General features: G+C 44.7%; 1 protein-coding gene across 2 annotated transcripts in view; it reads left to right on the top strand.

Moving 5' to 3' along the window:
• The window catches only part of TYRO3 (TYRO3 protein tyrosine kinase), a 40,727-nt gene extending 27,841 nt beyond the window's left edge, over positions 1-12,886 (top strand). For both annotated transcript variants that reach the window (XM_083864129.1, XM_083864130.1), the window contains exons 13-19: positions 1,431-1,511; positions 3,145-3,237; positions 3,959-4,080; positions 4,393-4,502; positions 5,920-6,079; positions 7,464-7,600; positions 10,448-12,886. In XM_083864129.1, the coding sequence (XP_083720255.1) occupies positions 1,431-1,511; positions 3,145-3,237; positions 3,959-4,080; positions 4,393-4,502; positions 5,920-6,079; positions 7,464-7,600; positions 10,448-10,823 (1,079 nt within the window). In that variant the 3' untranslated portion in view covers positions 10,824-12,886. The remainder of the gene's footprint in view (positions 1-1,430; positions 1,512-3,144; positions 3,238-3,958; positions 4,081-4,392; positions 4,503-5,919; positions 6,080-7,463; positions 7,601-10,447) is intronic.
• Positions 12,887-13,920: the final 1,034 nt, after the last annotated feature.

Genomic DNA, 13,920 nt, shown 5'->3' with positions numbered 1-13,920 from the left:
TTTAAACAAAGGAATATTCAATTAAACTTCACCTTTTCAATTTTCTTTATAAGACTAGTTTTATTGCAGTTCTTTTTGACCCTTTCCCACAGGGAGCATTCTTCCCTCCATCCCTCCTTGAACAAAAGCATTTATTTCAGAGCAGGAAGATCACCTCCCTGCAGAAGTGGTCTCAGAATGCTTAACAATACTAAGTAATTAAACAGCTGTGTCATCTGTTTGTGAGTGTTAGCTCTTGGCCAGTTTCTGAGATCCTACTTCAAGCATTTTGGGCTGCTCCCATGACAGGTAAACTGAAATTGGCTGCAGAGGGGCCCCAGGGCATGGCCTTGGTGTGGGGATGCCAGCTGGCAGGATCTGATCTGTGTTGTCAGCCCCACTGCCACAACCCCAGGTTACAGGTTATAGGATGACGTAACTGCATTATCTTGGGCTCTGCTGACTCTACAGCTCAGCAACAGCTCCATAGTATGGAAGCAGCACAAAATACCTTTGTTCCTTCCCATTTTCCTGATTTGTGGTCAGATCCACTGCTCATGGTTTTTGTGAAGTAAGCATGTGCCATCGAGTAGTGAAGGACACTGGTGAAAAGCTAGTGGGAAGATAATGCTTCTGGGGTAGGTGTCCTAAGAGCCATATTTTGCTTCTTTGTTTTCAGTATCAGAGTACCTCATACTAATGCATTTTGTGTGGGATAAGCAGTTACAAAATGAGGGAGAGCAAATCTAGAGCCAAATCTAATGCAAAGAGGCTGTAAGGCTGTGGTATAGAGCCTCTTTAGGCTCAATATTTTGAAGAGCTTTTGGCCTGTTGTGTTCCCTATTAACTCCCTTAGAGAAAACGCCAGGGCAAAACACTGCCTTCTGTGAATCAACCTATCACTCACACACAAGCAGATACTCTGTGTTTTCTGTGGTCAGCTGTGATTCATAGAAGTCGTTCTCTGAGTTTTGAGAGATAAGGCTGCCTGTGTCTCAAATGGTTGAGTCCTGGCACTATCACTCAGCTCTGATGGCTGTCAATACTAAGAGCTTCCTCAGCCAACCCATCCACTTGCTGCTCCAGCAAAGAGCCTCCTCTCTGAACAGAGCCTCACTCAGATTCATCCCTTATGATGTGGCTTCCCCAGAAATGTCTGCCCAGCTTAAACTCTGCCTCTGCATCATCTATCTTCTCAGGGGTTGCTTTTTTCCCTTCTCATTTTCCTTTGCCTTCTGGACTGCCAGCACAGTGAGCTCTGTCTACTGGTAGTGATATCTCTTCTAGACACACGTGCTGAAAGCTGCTGTGTGGAACTGCAGAATGAAAAATGAAGCATTTCTTATGGGTACTCAGCTTCTTTGCCAGTGACCCCTGAAGTGAACCTGCTGTGAATCATACTTTGCTCACAAGAAGCTGCTCCCTCACTGCCTGCTCTGATAATTTTACAGGGGAGTTTGGGTCAGTTCGAGAGGCACTGCTGAAACTAGATGATGGCTCTTTCCAGAAAGTGGCAGTGAAGATGCTGAAAGGTATGTGGGAGCAGGGCTACCTGAATTACTTAAGAAAAGAGACCTTGGAAAGATTAAATGTTGTCTGTTGTATTCTCAGCAAATCCCCTGGTGCTCGTTATTTCTCTCTGAGCTTCCCGCTCAGCCACTCTATCCATGTTGTCTCCCATCCCGTTCATGTCAGTCTTTTTGTAGTGGAAGCTCTTCAGGAAAGGACCTATACCACCTTAGTTGCTTCTACAGCACGTGGTGAATGCAACAAAAACCACTGCATCATGTAGCACAGACAGCTCAGACAGGTCTGCTCTGCCCTAATAATTCAGCAGTGAAAGAACAAGCACATAGCCTGGAATAAACACAAGAGTGTTTGGGCTGAATGCAGCGCTAACTCATCTCAGTCAGCACATTTGACTGAACAGTCCAGCTCCCTTCTGATTTGACATTTGGTGAGTGTACATAACAAGGGCAGTTAAGAGGCAGAAGTCTGTAACAAGAAAAGCAATTAAGAGATAGGTATAAATCAAAGGAAATGTGCATATATGTGTGTTTATATATGTTTACCTACGTTATTTGATCCCTTTTGCCCGTAAGGCAAAAATTAACTGTGACTGACTGAAAGTAGTCACACTCACTTATCTCTGGAGCTCAGTTTGCTGTCACAGAATAACAGCTTGTACTAAATACACTTAGTACCATTCTGGTGTAAGTTGTATCATTTTATCCAGTTTCAACAATAATTCTAATTAGTTTGCAAGCTTTTCTGTAGTCAGAATGTCTCCCTTCAGGCATCTAACTTAGGAACAATCTGTCAGCCTCCAGAGGCACCTTCCTTTCTTCTTTCACTGTAAAAAAAAGAATCTCCTTTTGTCTTCTGAATCATATTGAAATTACTTGCCCAAAGCAGATAATATGAGCACTCCTCTACAGGTCTGAGTCTGATCTTGCAGCAGGACTGGAGGACTCTTGCTAAATTCAGTAGCAGCAGTGGTGGAAGTAGTCGACTGGGATACTTCTTGATTATATTGATGTATTTCCATAAATCTGGAGTCACAGCAATGAGAAATAATTTGCTCCAAAATTTTGCTGATGTATGTGACTGCTGAATTTGGTCCAAGCAGTCCAGTAGTGGAGTTATTTAAAAAATCTTAGCTCTAGCACTTTATAAGACTTAATTATGCTAAGAGACATAAAAGCATTGATCTTTCATGCCATCCTTGCCAGAGATGAATTGGGCCCTGCTGTGCCATCAGGGGCTCCGAGCCATCTCCTCAATTTCAATATTTTCTTTCATTTTTGTGATGTCTCCTCTCCCTGACATTTGTAGTTTACGTTCCTTTACCTAATTAATTCTTACATCTTTAACCCCCAAACAGTTTGCAGAGTTTCCAAGGAAAGTTCTTACCGAGAAAAGAGCTGCTAACCAGTGGTTCTTTACTCTGCCAAGGAACAGTTAACCAGATGTCCCTGATATGTGCTTACTGCTGCCCATCCCAGGAGAGAGTGTCAGGCTCTGCTTTGTTGTAAAATGGCTTATCTAGCTATAGGTCTGGGAAGATGTGCTGTGCCACAAAGAACAAGCTTTTGACAATCATTATTTGTTAAGTCCCTTGGAGCCACCTACAAAGAAAGAAAACTTACAGTCCCTTTTTTTCAGCGGACATCTTCACCTCAACTGACATTGAGGAGTTCCTGCGGGAGGCTGCCTGTATGAAGGAGTTTGACCACCCTCATGTCACCAAACTGATTGGTAAGACAGCACTGCTGCTCGTGCCACAGAGCCCCTCCTGCTCCTGCCTTATCCCACAGAGCCTCACTCTCCCCAGCAGGGCTGGGGCAGCCTGCTCTGCACTGCCTGGAGTCCTGTGTAGGTCAGCACTGCTCCTTCCCAGGCCCCAGGGAGCTGGAGTGTGTGTAATGCTCCCCACACCTGCCCTCACACATCAGGAACAGCCATCTCCTATTTAAGCTGTTTCTTCAGTTCTTGCAAATGCATCAGGGAGACTTTGGCTGGCTGAGACATGTCTGAACTGCTGTGAAATGTGAACAGGTGGGCAGGTAGACTATAAATAGGAGGAACACTGTGCCTTTTCCAAAACACTGAGTAAGAAGCAAGACATTTGTGGGTGGACACTGTGGAATGCAGGTGTTTTCCAGAATGTGGAGATTGCTCTGCAAAGCCTGGGGTTGGGGCTGTCTGGTCTGCAGTGGTCCTAGAAACATTTATAGTTGGTCCTGCAAGAAGAGCTGAGAGGCACTAGGCTCATAATACAGCCTCTGAAGTCAACAGGGTTAGAGGCATCTTAGCACCACCTGAGGTAAAGTCATAAAAGTTTGGAGCATGGAATCTACCCACCAAAACTACACATTTTCCTCCAGATCTGTAAGAGGAAGGTGCAGCAGCCTTTGAGATTACTCCTGGGAATAATGTGTTTGCTAACACCCCTTTGCTGTGTGTGTGTCCTCATCAGGAGTCAGTCTGCGAAGCCGTCCCAAGGGCCGTCTCCCAATTCCCATGGTGATCCTGCCCTTCATGAAGCATGGAGACCTCCATGCTTTTCTGCTGATGTCACGGATTGGGGAAAACCCATTTGTAAGTCTGCCTTACTGTAGAATTCCTTCTGGCTGGGTAGGGATTTTCAGAGAATGTATTTGGAGTAGCTCAGGATTGGTCTCCCCAGGGCCAATCACTGGCAAGTAATTGAATTTTAATACCAGAAGAAGTTGCAAGATGTGATCTTAAAGTATTTTGTTCCATGCATGTTTAGGACCAGCCCCTCCATTCCATCCCATCCCCTCCCTGTATTCCCCATACCCGCTTTGTAAAGTGGCAGTAAACCTTGCAGTTTTGTCATACGTGCTTGAAAGTCTCTGGGGACAGAAGCTAAACTGTTATTTCTTACAGAACTTGCCTGTTCAGACACTCCTCAAGTTCATGATTGACATTGCAAGTGGGATGGAGTACTTGAGCTCAAAAAATTTCATACACAGGGACCTTGCAGCTCGGAACTGCATGTAAGTGATTCATGAGATTTTAGAGAAAAGAAAGACCAGAGTGGATGAGGGAGGGATGAAATACCTTTTGCATGACAGATGTGTTGAAGGATGCTGATCTTTGCATTTAAGTGACAATTGACATAGAGAATTTATGGTCATTGTGGCGGAGTGTGTGGTGGTGCTGCTGGGAGCAGGGAGCAACTCCTAAAGTCCCATTGATCTTTCAAACAGACCCTTTTTTAAAGGAACTTTTTCATCATTGGTCTGCACAGAAAGTTTCATAGGGTTGATTACAATATGTGTTTGTAATTAACCACTCCAGTGGCTGTGTGTCAGCATAGGCTATTTGTTCCACCATATAAAGGAACCAACAGGAGGGATTGGGTTTGGCTGTTAGGAGAAAAGAACTTCCATTGTATCATGAAGTCTGTATTTCTGGTATCTATTTTGAGGGCTTGATTATCACAATATAAGAATTGTAGTTTCCTTGAAAGCTTGTGGAGAATGCCTCTAAAAATAATTGCATGGTGAACACACCATATGATCCCACTTCACTGTTCTTGACACCAAACTACCTTGACTGCTTTGAAGGAGAGAAAAGTCCTTTTTTTATCCTTTCCACTCTGCTGCTTCCCTGAGAATGGAGTAAGAACAACTTATCGTGACAGCAGAACTCTGCCTCTGAACAAAACCACAACCACCAATAAAATCCACAATGAGACACAGATTTCCAAAGGCATTTCAATGTCCAGATGTACAGACAAAGAGCCTGATAGTTATGATGAAAAATGATGGGTTATCCTGCTTTGACATTTATGAGAAACCCATACTGCTTTTCTGTTTTTTTCATAGACATCCTCCAGAGGAAGCTGAATGCCTATTTCAGCACATCTTTTGGGGAAAGTACTGAGTTCTTTATGAGGCCCAGGAGCATGAAGTGTTTGTGGGCTTTACTTAGACTATCTGCCAACATACATAGTTTTAAGTGGGTGACAGAGCAATTCAGACCATTAACCAGGCCTGGGGAGGAGATGTTGCAGATCTAGCAGTTCAAGCAGTTTTAACAGGCAGTCTAGGCAATCACCCTATGATTTTTTTGATTTCCAGTACCAGATACAGGCCTTGGTGATAGCAGTGAGCAGATGTCCTCTGATAATCTTGGGAACAACAGAAAGTATCTGAGTTTGCTTTTTTGAGACTAAACAATCTGAGCCTAGCCACTTCCTTAGTCATAATTAGTTCCCTGTTAGTCTGAAGGAACTAGTTTGAGACCACTAAGCTATTTTACACACTGGTCACCAAGTAGATGAAATCATTCCCTTTTGTGTAATACTTGGTGAGCCGTATACATCAATACTCTGATTTTTTAATTTTTTTTTCCCTGAGGTAGCCAATAAATGCTTTCCTTTCCTCAATTGTGAAAACTTTCCCATAGGTTGGATGAGAACATGAACGTGAGTGTTGCAGACTTCGGACTTTCTAAGAAAATCTACAGTGGAGACTACTACCGCCAGGGCTGTGCCTCCAAGCTGCCAGTGAAGTGGCTTGCTCTGGAAAGTCTGGCAGATAATCTGTACACAACGCACAGCGATGTGGTGAGGTTTGCTCTCGTGCATTGGAGACCACTTGTATTCCTGCTGGAGTGGAGGAGTCCCACTGAGGGTGGGAAAAGGCCCTGATGATAGGAAAGAGAGTTTACCTTGTGTTTGAGGGATGGTGCTACCTCTGCCTCGGGTGCTGTCAGAACTCAAGGCTAAAAATATATGAATGGTTAATAGCAGAAGACATCAACCCTTTTCTTCTTGTTGTCCTTTTTTCCTTTATTTTTCAGTGTTTGTCCCCATCCTCTTCATCTTTCCACTCCTGCTCTTCCTTTTCCTCTCTTTATGAAGTCTCTTCTCTCTTACTCTTTTTCCTTTCTCTTCTGCCTGACAGTTTGAAGGTGGCTTCTGAAATGCATGTAACCCACACACTTATATACAGGTGCAGCAAAGATACTCTGTGCTGCAGAAGGCACTGGTGGAACTCCACAGATCTGAATACATCAGTACTTAGGCACTCCCCATAACTTTCCTCTGAAGAGCAAGGCTAAACCCATTCATCTGAAATTGTTACTTATTTTCATTATTTTCCTTTGAAGTTTTTTGGGTTTTTTTGGGGTTTTTTTGGGTTTTTTTTTCTGATACTGAGTGTCCTCTTGCTTGCTGCCTTTTGATCTATTTTCACGCTAGTTTTGTCCTTCAGTCCTGTGGACTTGCCTTTCCAGTTATCCCTGTTCACAGTGTCCTTGAAGAGATAACCAAGAGTGACTTGTGATGTGGCTGCTGCATAGCCCAGCCATTGCTGCATCCACTGTAGGCAGTGTTTAGTGATTGGTGATCACTAGTTCAGCCAGTTTTCAACAGATATTGGACAAGGCTTTGCTTATGAAAATAATTATTTTTTTGCACCTCACAAGCCTTACAGTTTAGTTGAAAAATACAGGTATGGCTGTACAGTGTAGAGCAGAAGTGAATGTGGTCCATAAGTGGTTTGTTCGTTGCCCTGCTTATTGGCCAAACTCTGCTTTCACTTGTGCCTGTACATTACTACAAACTCAGAATCTGGTTAAATGAATTAAGAAACTGATTTGTGAGCCCCAAAGCAAAATCTTCTTCTAGCTGGGAACCAAAAAACTGATACAACATATCTTAAACAACATAAGTAGGAAAGGTCTGCAGGTAGAAGACAGGAGTAGCTCCCAAATCTTCCCCTGCTCCACTGCAGGATGAGACTCAGCAGGGCCTTCAGCTGTCTCCTAAGATGATGTATCAATATCAGCAGCATCTGGTGGGTCATTTCTGTTTTCTAGCTAGAGTTTGGGTAGTCCTTGCATCACTGCTGTTCAGATGACATTACCCAGCGCAGTCTGGAAACTGAAGCCAAGCCCAGCGAGCAGGGAACGGTCTGTTCACTTCTTCTGTTGCTGTTCTCTTTCAGTGGGCATTTGGGGTGACCATGTGGGAGATTGTGACCCGAGGGCAAACCCCTTATGCTGGCATTGAAAATGCAGAAATCTACAACTACCTCATCAGTGGGAACAGGCTGAAGCAGCCCCCGGAGTGCCTGGAAGATGTGTGAGTACTTCCTCACCCTGCTGACATGTTTTTTTGAGAAATTTGGCTCGCTGGAGGGAAACAGAGGCAGCTGGCTGGGATGCTGATCTGAATGTCTCCACTTTCCAGTACACAGAGCCATTCACTAGAAAGTCTCTGGGTTAGCTACTAGATATTCTTTGCTGGCAGAGCTCCCAGGAACCTGTGGTAACTACACAAGCAGCTAACTTGGCTCAATGGTTTTAAGTGTCAACATTAGCCGTTCTTGGCTTTGTAGAAACTGTAATTGTGTTTCCAGGATCACTGAACCCTGCCTTCTCAGGCCAGCATCTGAGCAAAGAGATGAGTTCCATGGCACACCCTGAAGGCTGAATAGAGAGGCAATCTAGTAAGACTATGAGAAAACTAGATTGCAGAGGCCGTGGCCTGCAGGTGTCTTTCAAAGCTTGGCCCAGGTTTCCAAATCTAATCTGCTGCTCTCAGAAACAGCAGGCTGAAAGAGAAGAGAGCATATGGAACAAACTAAAGTTGGGTAGATCAGTGTCCCACCTTAAATTACATCTAGGAACAAATCCAGGACAATGTTGAAGATTCTGGTTGCAGATGTTTTCAGACTTACAGGAAGGACCTAGATAGTCCACAGGGCAGCAAGCAGCCACATGGTGCAGTCCATGCTCCTGCCTTAATCCTGCTGCCAAGGGATCACCCTTTGCCAGCAAGTCACAGGAAATGTTTGCTCAGGAACCTTTCTTCCGTGGGTGATGATTGGAGATTCCTGGTCTCCTCACATGGGGCTGGGATCCCCCAGGGAGTATCAGCATAACTTACCCTGGGGTAAAAGCTTGCTTTGTCTGGACAAGGTGAAATCATTTCACTGAGGGCCCAAGCAAGGCTCTGTTTTCTGTGTGTTGTGCCCAAAGCAAGATATAACTATGAGCACTGATTTTAGTGGTCTAAGACATCTTTCTTCCCTCTTCCCTCCTACTCTGATGGTGGATTATTTCATGTAATTGCTTTCTCCTTTTCCTTTTTTCTACATAGGGAATAATCTGTACTTGTCTTACTAAAGCTGAATGCTTTTATCTCAGCAGTTCATTTTAACTTTTACTGAGTATAAATGAAAACATTGTTATATCACTGCTTAAATTAATTACATGTCTGCATCTTGACTGCTCTGAGTAGCTTTCATTCCAAGTTGTGGAGCTTATGGCTGTAAGATGTTAGAGATGCAGAAAGCAGAGAAGAGACTCAAAAACCTACTAGATAGGCACTAGAGAAAAATTCATCAAAAACTGCTGAAAAGGTGCAACCATTGTTTTGCGAGCTACAGGTTGTTGAGACCTGAGAGAATATTCCAGAAAGATTGCACTACATGCCCACCCTCAGCTTACATGCTTTCCCCAAGTGTTGCTACTGGACTCTGTCAGGCATAGGGTACTGGGGCAAATGGACTTTTGGGCTGATTCAGTACAGCCAGTATTTTTCTACCTTTCTTTCAAATGGATTATGCTGATTGACAGCAAAGTTTAAAAAAAGTATTTAACTTTGTTGCATGGAATTGGAAGTTTCTGTTTTATCTGCAGCATTTATAATTATTTCTACTGTTTGTGAGGGATGTAAATCAGGATTAAGACAGCTGAACCATAGGAGCTTTCTGTAAAGGTAGCATGAGATCAAAAACAGTCTTGTAAATCTGATCGCAAGGAATACAAGAAGTAAAATAAAACCCATCATGAAATGCTTTATTTCCCAGTAAAAGCCATATCAGATTTTTTCCTATTTACAAGTTCAACTGAGGTTCATCTGTATGCAGTGTTTTTCAGTGCCAGCACTGTGCTTTGTTCTCATTCCCTGCAAAACTGGCAACAATACCAGCATAGGAATGCAGCTGGCAGTGCTTTGGGTGATGCACAGAGCGGAGCAGGGCAGCGGCTGTGCTCCAGCGCAGCCCTGCGGCCGGAGGCTTGGCCAGTGGGAGGGCGGCCAGCGCAGACACAGAGCTGCCAGCATGGCTGCAGGGCAGGAGGAGAGCTCCTCTTCCCTTGCCCAAGCACCGGCCAGCAGAGCCAGTGATGGTCTCCTTATGCTGGCCCTGGGGCAGCCAGAGCTGGGGTAGCTGGCGTTTGACCACAGGAGGAAGGCCGAGGATGGAACCTGGGACTGTTTGTAATGGCCCTGAACTTGTCTTCTGCACCAAGCTGGTACCTTTGTAGCTGAAAGGCCATTTCAGCATCCTTCTTACACCATTGAAGCTGTTGTCCATTCTTTAACATCCCTCTAAACAAACCCAGTGTGCCTTTTTCCAGCCCTGTGGACAACCTGTCAGGCAGCAGCAGTAGCACACTTCTGTTACTCTGGGAGCACAGAGTTTAACATGGTGTGAAAGAAAGAATACTCTGGAAATAACATGCACCTCCCACAGTTTGATCTTTGTTTTCTGCCTGTGATTTATCTGCTCTTGAGCTAGAATTTGGAGGGATGGCTTCGGCTGTGGCAGAGGTTGTGAGGGTGCTTTTTGTGAATAAATTCAAAAGCTATTACTAAGTGACATCACACTCACAGTCCTATTCTAGCTCCCTAGAGACAGCAGAACAAGGGCTTTACCAAGAAATTCAGCATACTTTGACACGGCTTCTGGGTTTTGATACCATCTAAATAACTTTTTTGACCAAAGGGAGAATGTCCTTGAAAATGGGAACAAACAAGAAATTAGACTCATAATGGCCATCCATGCTGTGTCACCTGTGCAAGGCCAAAGCAGACAGGTTTTGGGGGAAGTATCTGTATTTTTTAAGCTTCACTGCCCGGAGCCCCTGTTCAGGGCATGGCTGCTCTGCTTCTCAGTGCTCTTGTTTCCCTGTTTTGCAGCTATGATCTCATGTGCAGATGTTGGCATCCTGAGCCCAAGCTACGCCCCAGCTTTGGAGTGCTCCGGTCCCAGCTGGAAATGATTCGCGGGAGGATGTCCACACTCTCTTCCAGTCAAGATCCTCTCTATGTCAACATTGGGAGAGACAAAGAGGCATCTGCAAGTGACCCTGCCCTGCATACCTCCTTTGGAAATATGGATGCTGAAGAGACTGTTGCTGGGGCAGCTGCTGCTGTCACAAGTGACTATCGCTACATCATGAGCCCCTTGTGCCTTGGAGATGATGCTGAGGGTGAAAGGCATCCAGATGGACAAGAAGGGGAGGACAAAAGCCTTCTGTATGAGGTAGAGACAGAAGGAGAGAAAAGTTGCTAGCCTGTACATAGCAGTGATACTCTGCTTCCCTGGGACTGGATGTGTGCAGCATGGTGCTGTGTCTCCTGGGCTCTGATGCCAGATCTGGAACAGCTTTGAACAGCACTGGCCAGGGCTCTTGGGCAGCTTTTGTAGCTTTCACCACCTGTGTGGGCTGCAGTGGCAAATAGCTTGGAAGAACTGTAACCCAAACAACCCCTTGGATTTGCGGGGAGAGGCAGTAGGGTTACAGGTTGACCACATCCTGCTGAAAGGAGTTCAGAGCTAAGGCAGCATTCAGAGTCTGTGCTCTGCTTCTTCTCACTGAATGCTGGAGCAGAGCTGAATACACCTTCTGTTCAGTCAGTGCTTGCTCTTGTGTGTAGATGTTGTCTTCAATCCTGGCTGCGTGACTTTGGGACTGGTACCTCTGAAATACTAGTGGGTATTTATATCTTCATTCAGGACAAGAGGGCAAAATTCCCCTCATGTTCACTCAGCAGTACTGCCTAGACTCGTTGCCTACCTCAGTGGTTCTCAAACTGATCAATGGATCTGCTCCTACCCAGCACTGAATTTGAACATCTTGCTCATTTCATGCAGTGACATTTGCCACTTCCTAGTCCAGGGCTCTTTTAAGAGTTTCAGACTCTTTTGGTGAGCAAGGAAATTAGAAAAAAAAAATGAAAATCCAGCATTCCTCTTCTCCCCATGTACCTTTTTTTATGTCTTTCTTTTTCTTCTGTTTGATGCCAGTTCAGGCCTGACTAGACTTGCAGCTGACATTAAAATGCAAAGGGAGGGAGAGCAGCTGGCTTGTGTGAGAGCAGAATCAAACTTCAAAGGGATGGAAAGGAAGCAGTGTAGAGAGGACTTAACAGCAGCATGGGGAAACAGTGCTAATTAGTGCTAAGTGCTGCCCTCCAGGAGAGGAAGAAGACTGAGATACAGAATGACAGACTTGCTCAGTTTCAGCAGGAGCAGGATTCAGCTTTTGCTTCAAAGTTGGATTCTTTCAGTCGTTCTCTTTATTAGTCCTGTGTCTTCTTCAAATAACCAAGAACTGTAGCTGCTCTAGTGACACGTGAAATCAGTTTCAGGAAAATGTGTGTCTTGGGGGGAGGGACCAACTGGAAGATCTCTTTCTAAAGAGAGAGGCCTCATGATAAAAAAGCTTGAGAACCACTGGCCTTCCTACTTAGGAGGTTTTTTGGCATGCTGTAAAAGTCACATAAAACATGAAGTAGTATCACTGCAGCCTTCCAGACAGGGCAAAATTAATGGTTTTGCTCTTTGAATTTTGTTTTGTTTTCCAATCAGCATGTCTGACTCACTGTAACTGCAAGTGCTTGTGTGGTTTTTAATAATTTAATATTTTATTGTAAATCAGCATTTGTTTTGTGCAGTGGTTCCCAGCAAGGAAGTGCAGTTACATCTTACTCTACTTATCCTAAATATTTGCTAGATCTTAATTTCTTTTATTTTCACTGCGCTGAAAACTTGTTGGTATTACTTAGGATTCCACATTGCACTTCTTCAAACTAATACCACAAATGTCAGCATTTACTAAGTTGGCAAAGGTGGGACCAAAAAGTCAAATGAGATTGCAGACTTGGTATCAGAACACTCCACCCTTTGATACCCGGTATTTGCTTATTGTAAGGTTGGGTCTAAATATAAAATTCAGGTCAAGTTTCAGCCCTTAGTAAGAACTCTTCCTAGGGAAGGGGAATTTCAGCCTGGGACTTGAGCATGGGTCCTTTCTGTTAAGCTTCCTACTGAACAGAGACACCCTACAGGTGTCTCCAGAAATTCAGTATGGTTTCTCAGTCACAGATACAAATTCTACCATCCTACACCCCAGGCGGTACAGGGTGTTCTTTTCACTTAGCTGGAATGCTGTAAATGCTGGTGAGAAGATAACACCTAATGAAGGGTAACAAAAACATGTGCAGTGCACTTTTGCAGGGAGGGCAGAAGGCTGTGCTCCCTGCAGCTGCCTAGGAAGTGCAGATGTACATATAGACTCTAACTCTGGGAAGCATGTCTTTAGTTTTTATGCATTTTTTAATAATAAAATCTGTACTGTGTTTGAGTCCCAGCCTCTTAACTGTGGCAGAACATGGGATTGATGCTCACTAACTGTGTGGGGTCATCATCAGCCCCAGCTGAAAGTCCTTTCTTCCTTCACCAAGCATGATTGAGCTGCTTCCTGGGGGCAGAGAACATGTTTGGCCTGCCCAGGTGATAGTTACTCTGCATTGCTCCACCCTTGAAATGGTGAAGGCCCAAATCTGATGGGCAGAGGCTGGTGGTTCCACAAAGAGAGGCTCTGTGGCCACTTACTGGCACTTGGTGCTTCCTACCCAGGAATGCGAGACCTTTGCGTCAGTTCCTCCCTGAAAATTGTCGCGTGCGCCCATCCAACTACTGGCAATGCTCTCAGTGGAAAAGAGGGTTGGAGGAGGTGGGTAAAATTCAGCTCCTGACTCAAATGTTCCAAGCACAACATAAAAGAGCCCCTGGATTTCCAACTTGCAGAGAAGAAAAGGCGTACCTCAGACTTTTATTCTTCACAAGCAAACAGCACGCTGCACGCTCTCTGCCTGCAGCTCACACAGAGAGGAAGAGTGATGGGAAACGGCACAAGTGCTCACCCCCCCATCTGCAATGCAGGAAAAATGACTTCCAAAGCATGAAGCAGCTGATTTAGTTAATATTTTAAGGTTCCAGTGCCCAGTGATGTCCCTTAGATCTGGATCAAATGATGATTTAATCCTTTTGCATAAAAGTCTGGACAGACCAGGTACAAATGAGGCTGTGTTGTGGGTGGGAGAGACAACACCAGAAGAACAAGTGAAAAAAGAAGGAGGAAAGGAGATTTTAAAATGGGGACAGATGGGATGAGCTGTCAAGATGTAGTCAGAAAGCAGAAATGTGAAAATTTATGTATGACATACCAGAACAGAAATGGCATTGCCTCAGCCGGGACCAAGCAGGTGTCTGAGGTGGGGGCTGGCTGTGTGTTTTGGTAAAGGATGAGGTGCTCTCTCTGGTCTAGCCCAGGTACCCTGCAGTGTTTTTGCTCTCAAATCACAAAGAGGCTGTACAGAGCTGA

This window comes from Zosterops lateralis (assembly GCF_965231275.1).
Source record: "Zosterops lateralis genome assembly, chromosome: 6".
Lineage (NCBI taxonomy): Eukaryota > Metazoa > Chordata > Aves > Passeriformes > Zosteropidae > Zosterops > Zosterops lateralis.
Note: the sequence above shows the minus strand (reverse complement) of the source record. Positions and strands in the feature narration are given on the sequence as shown.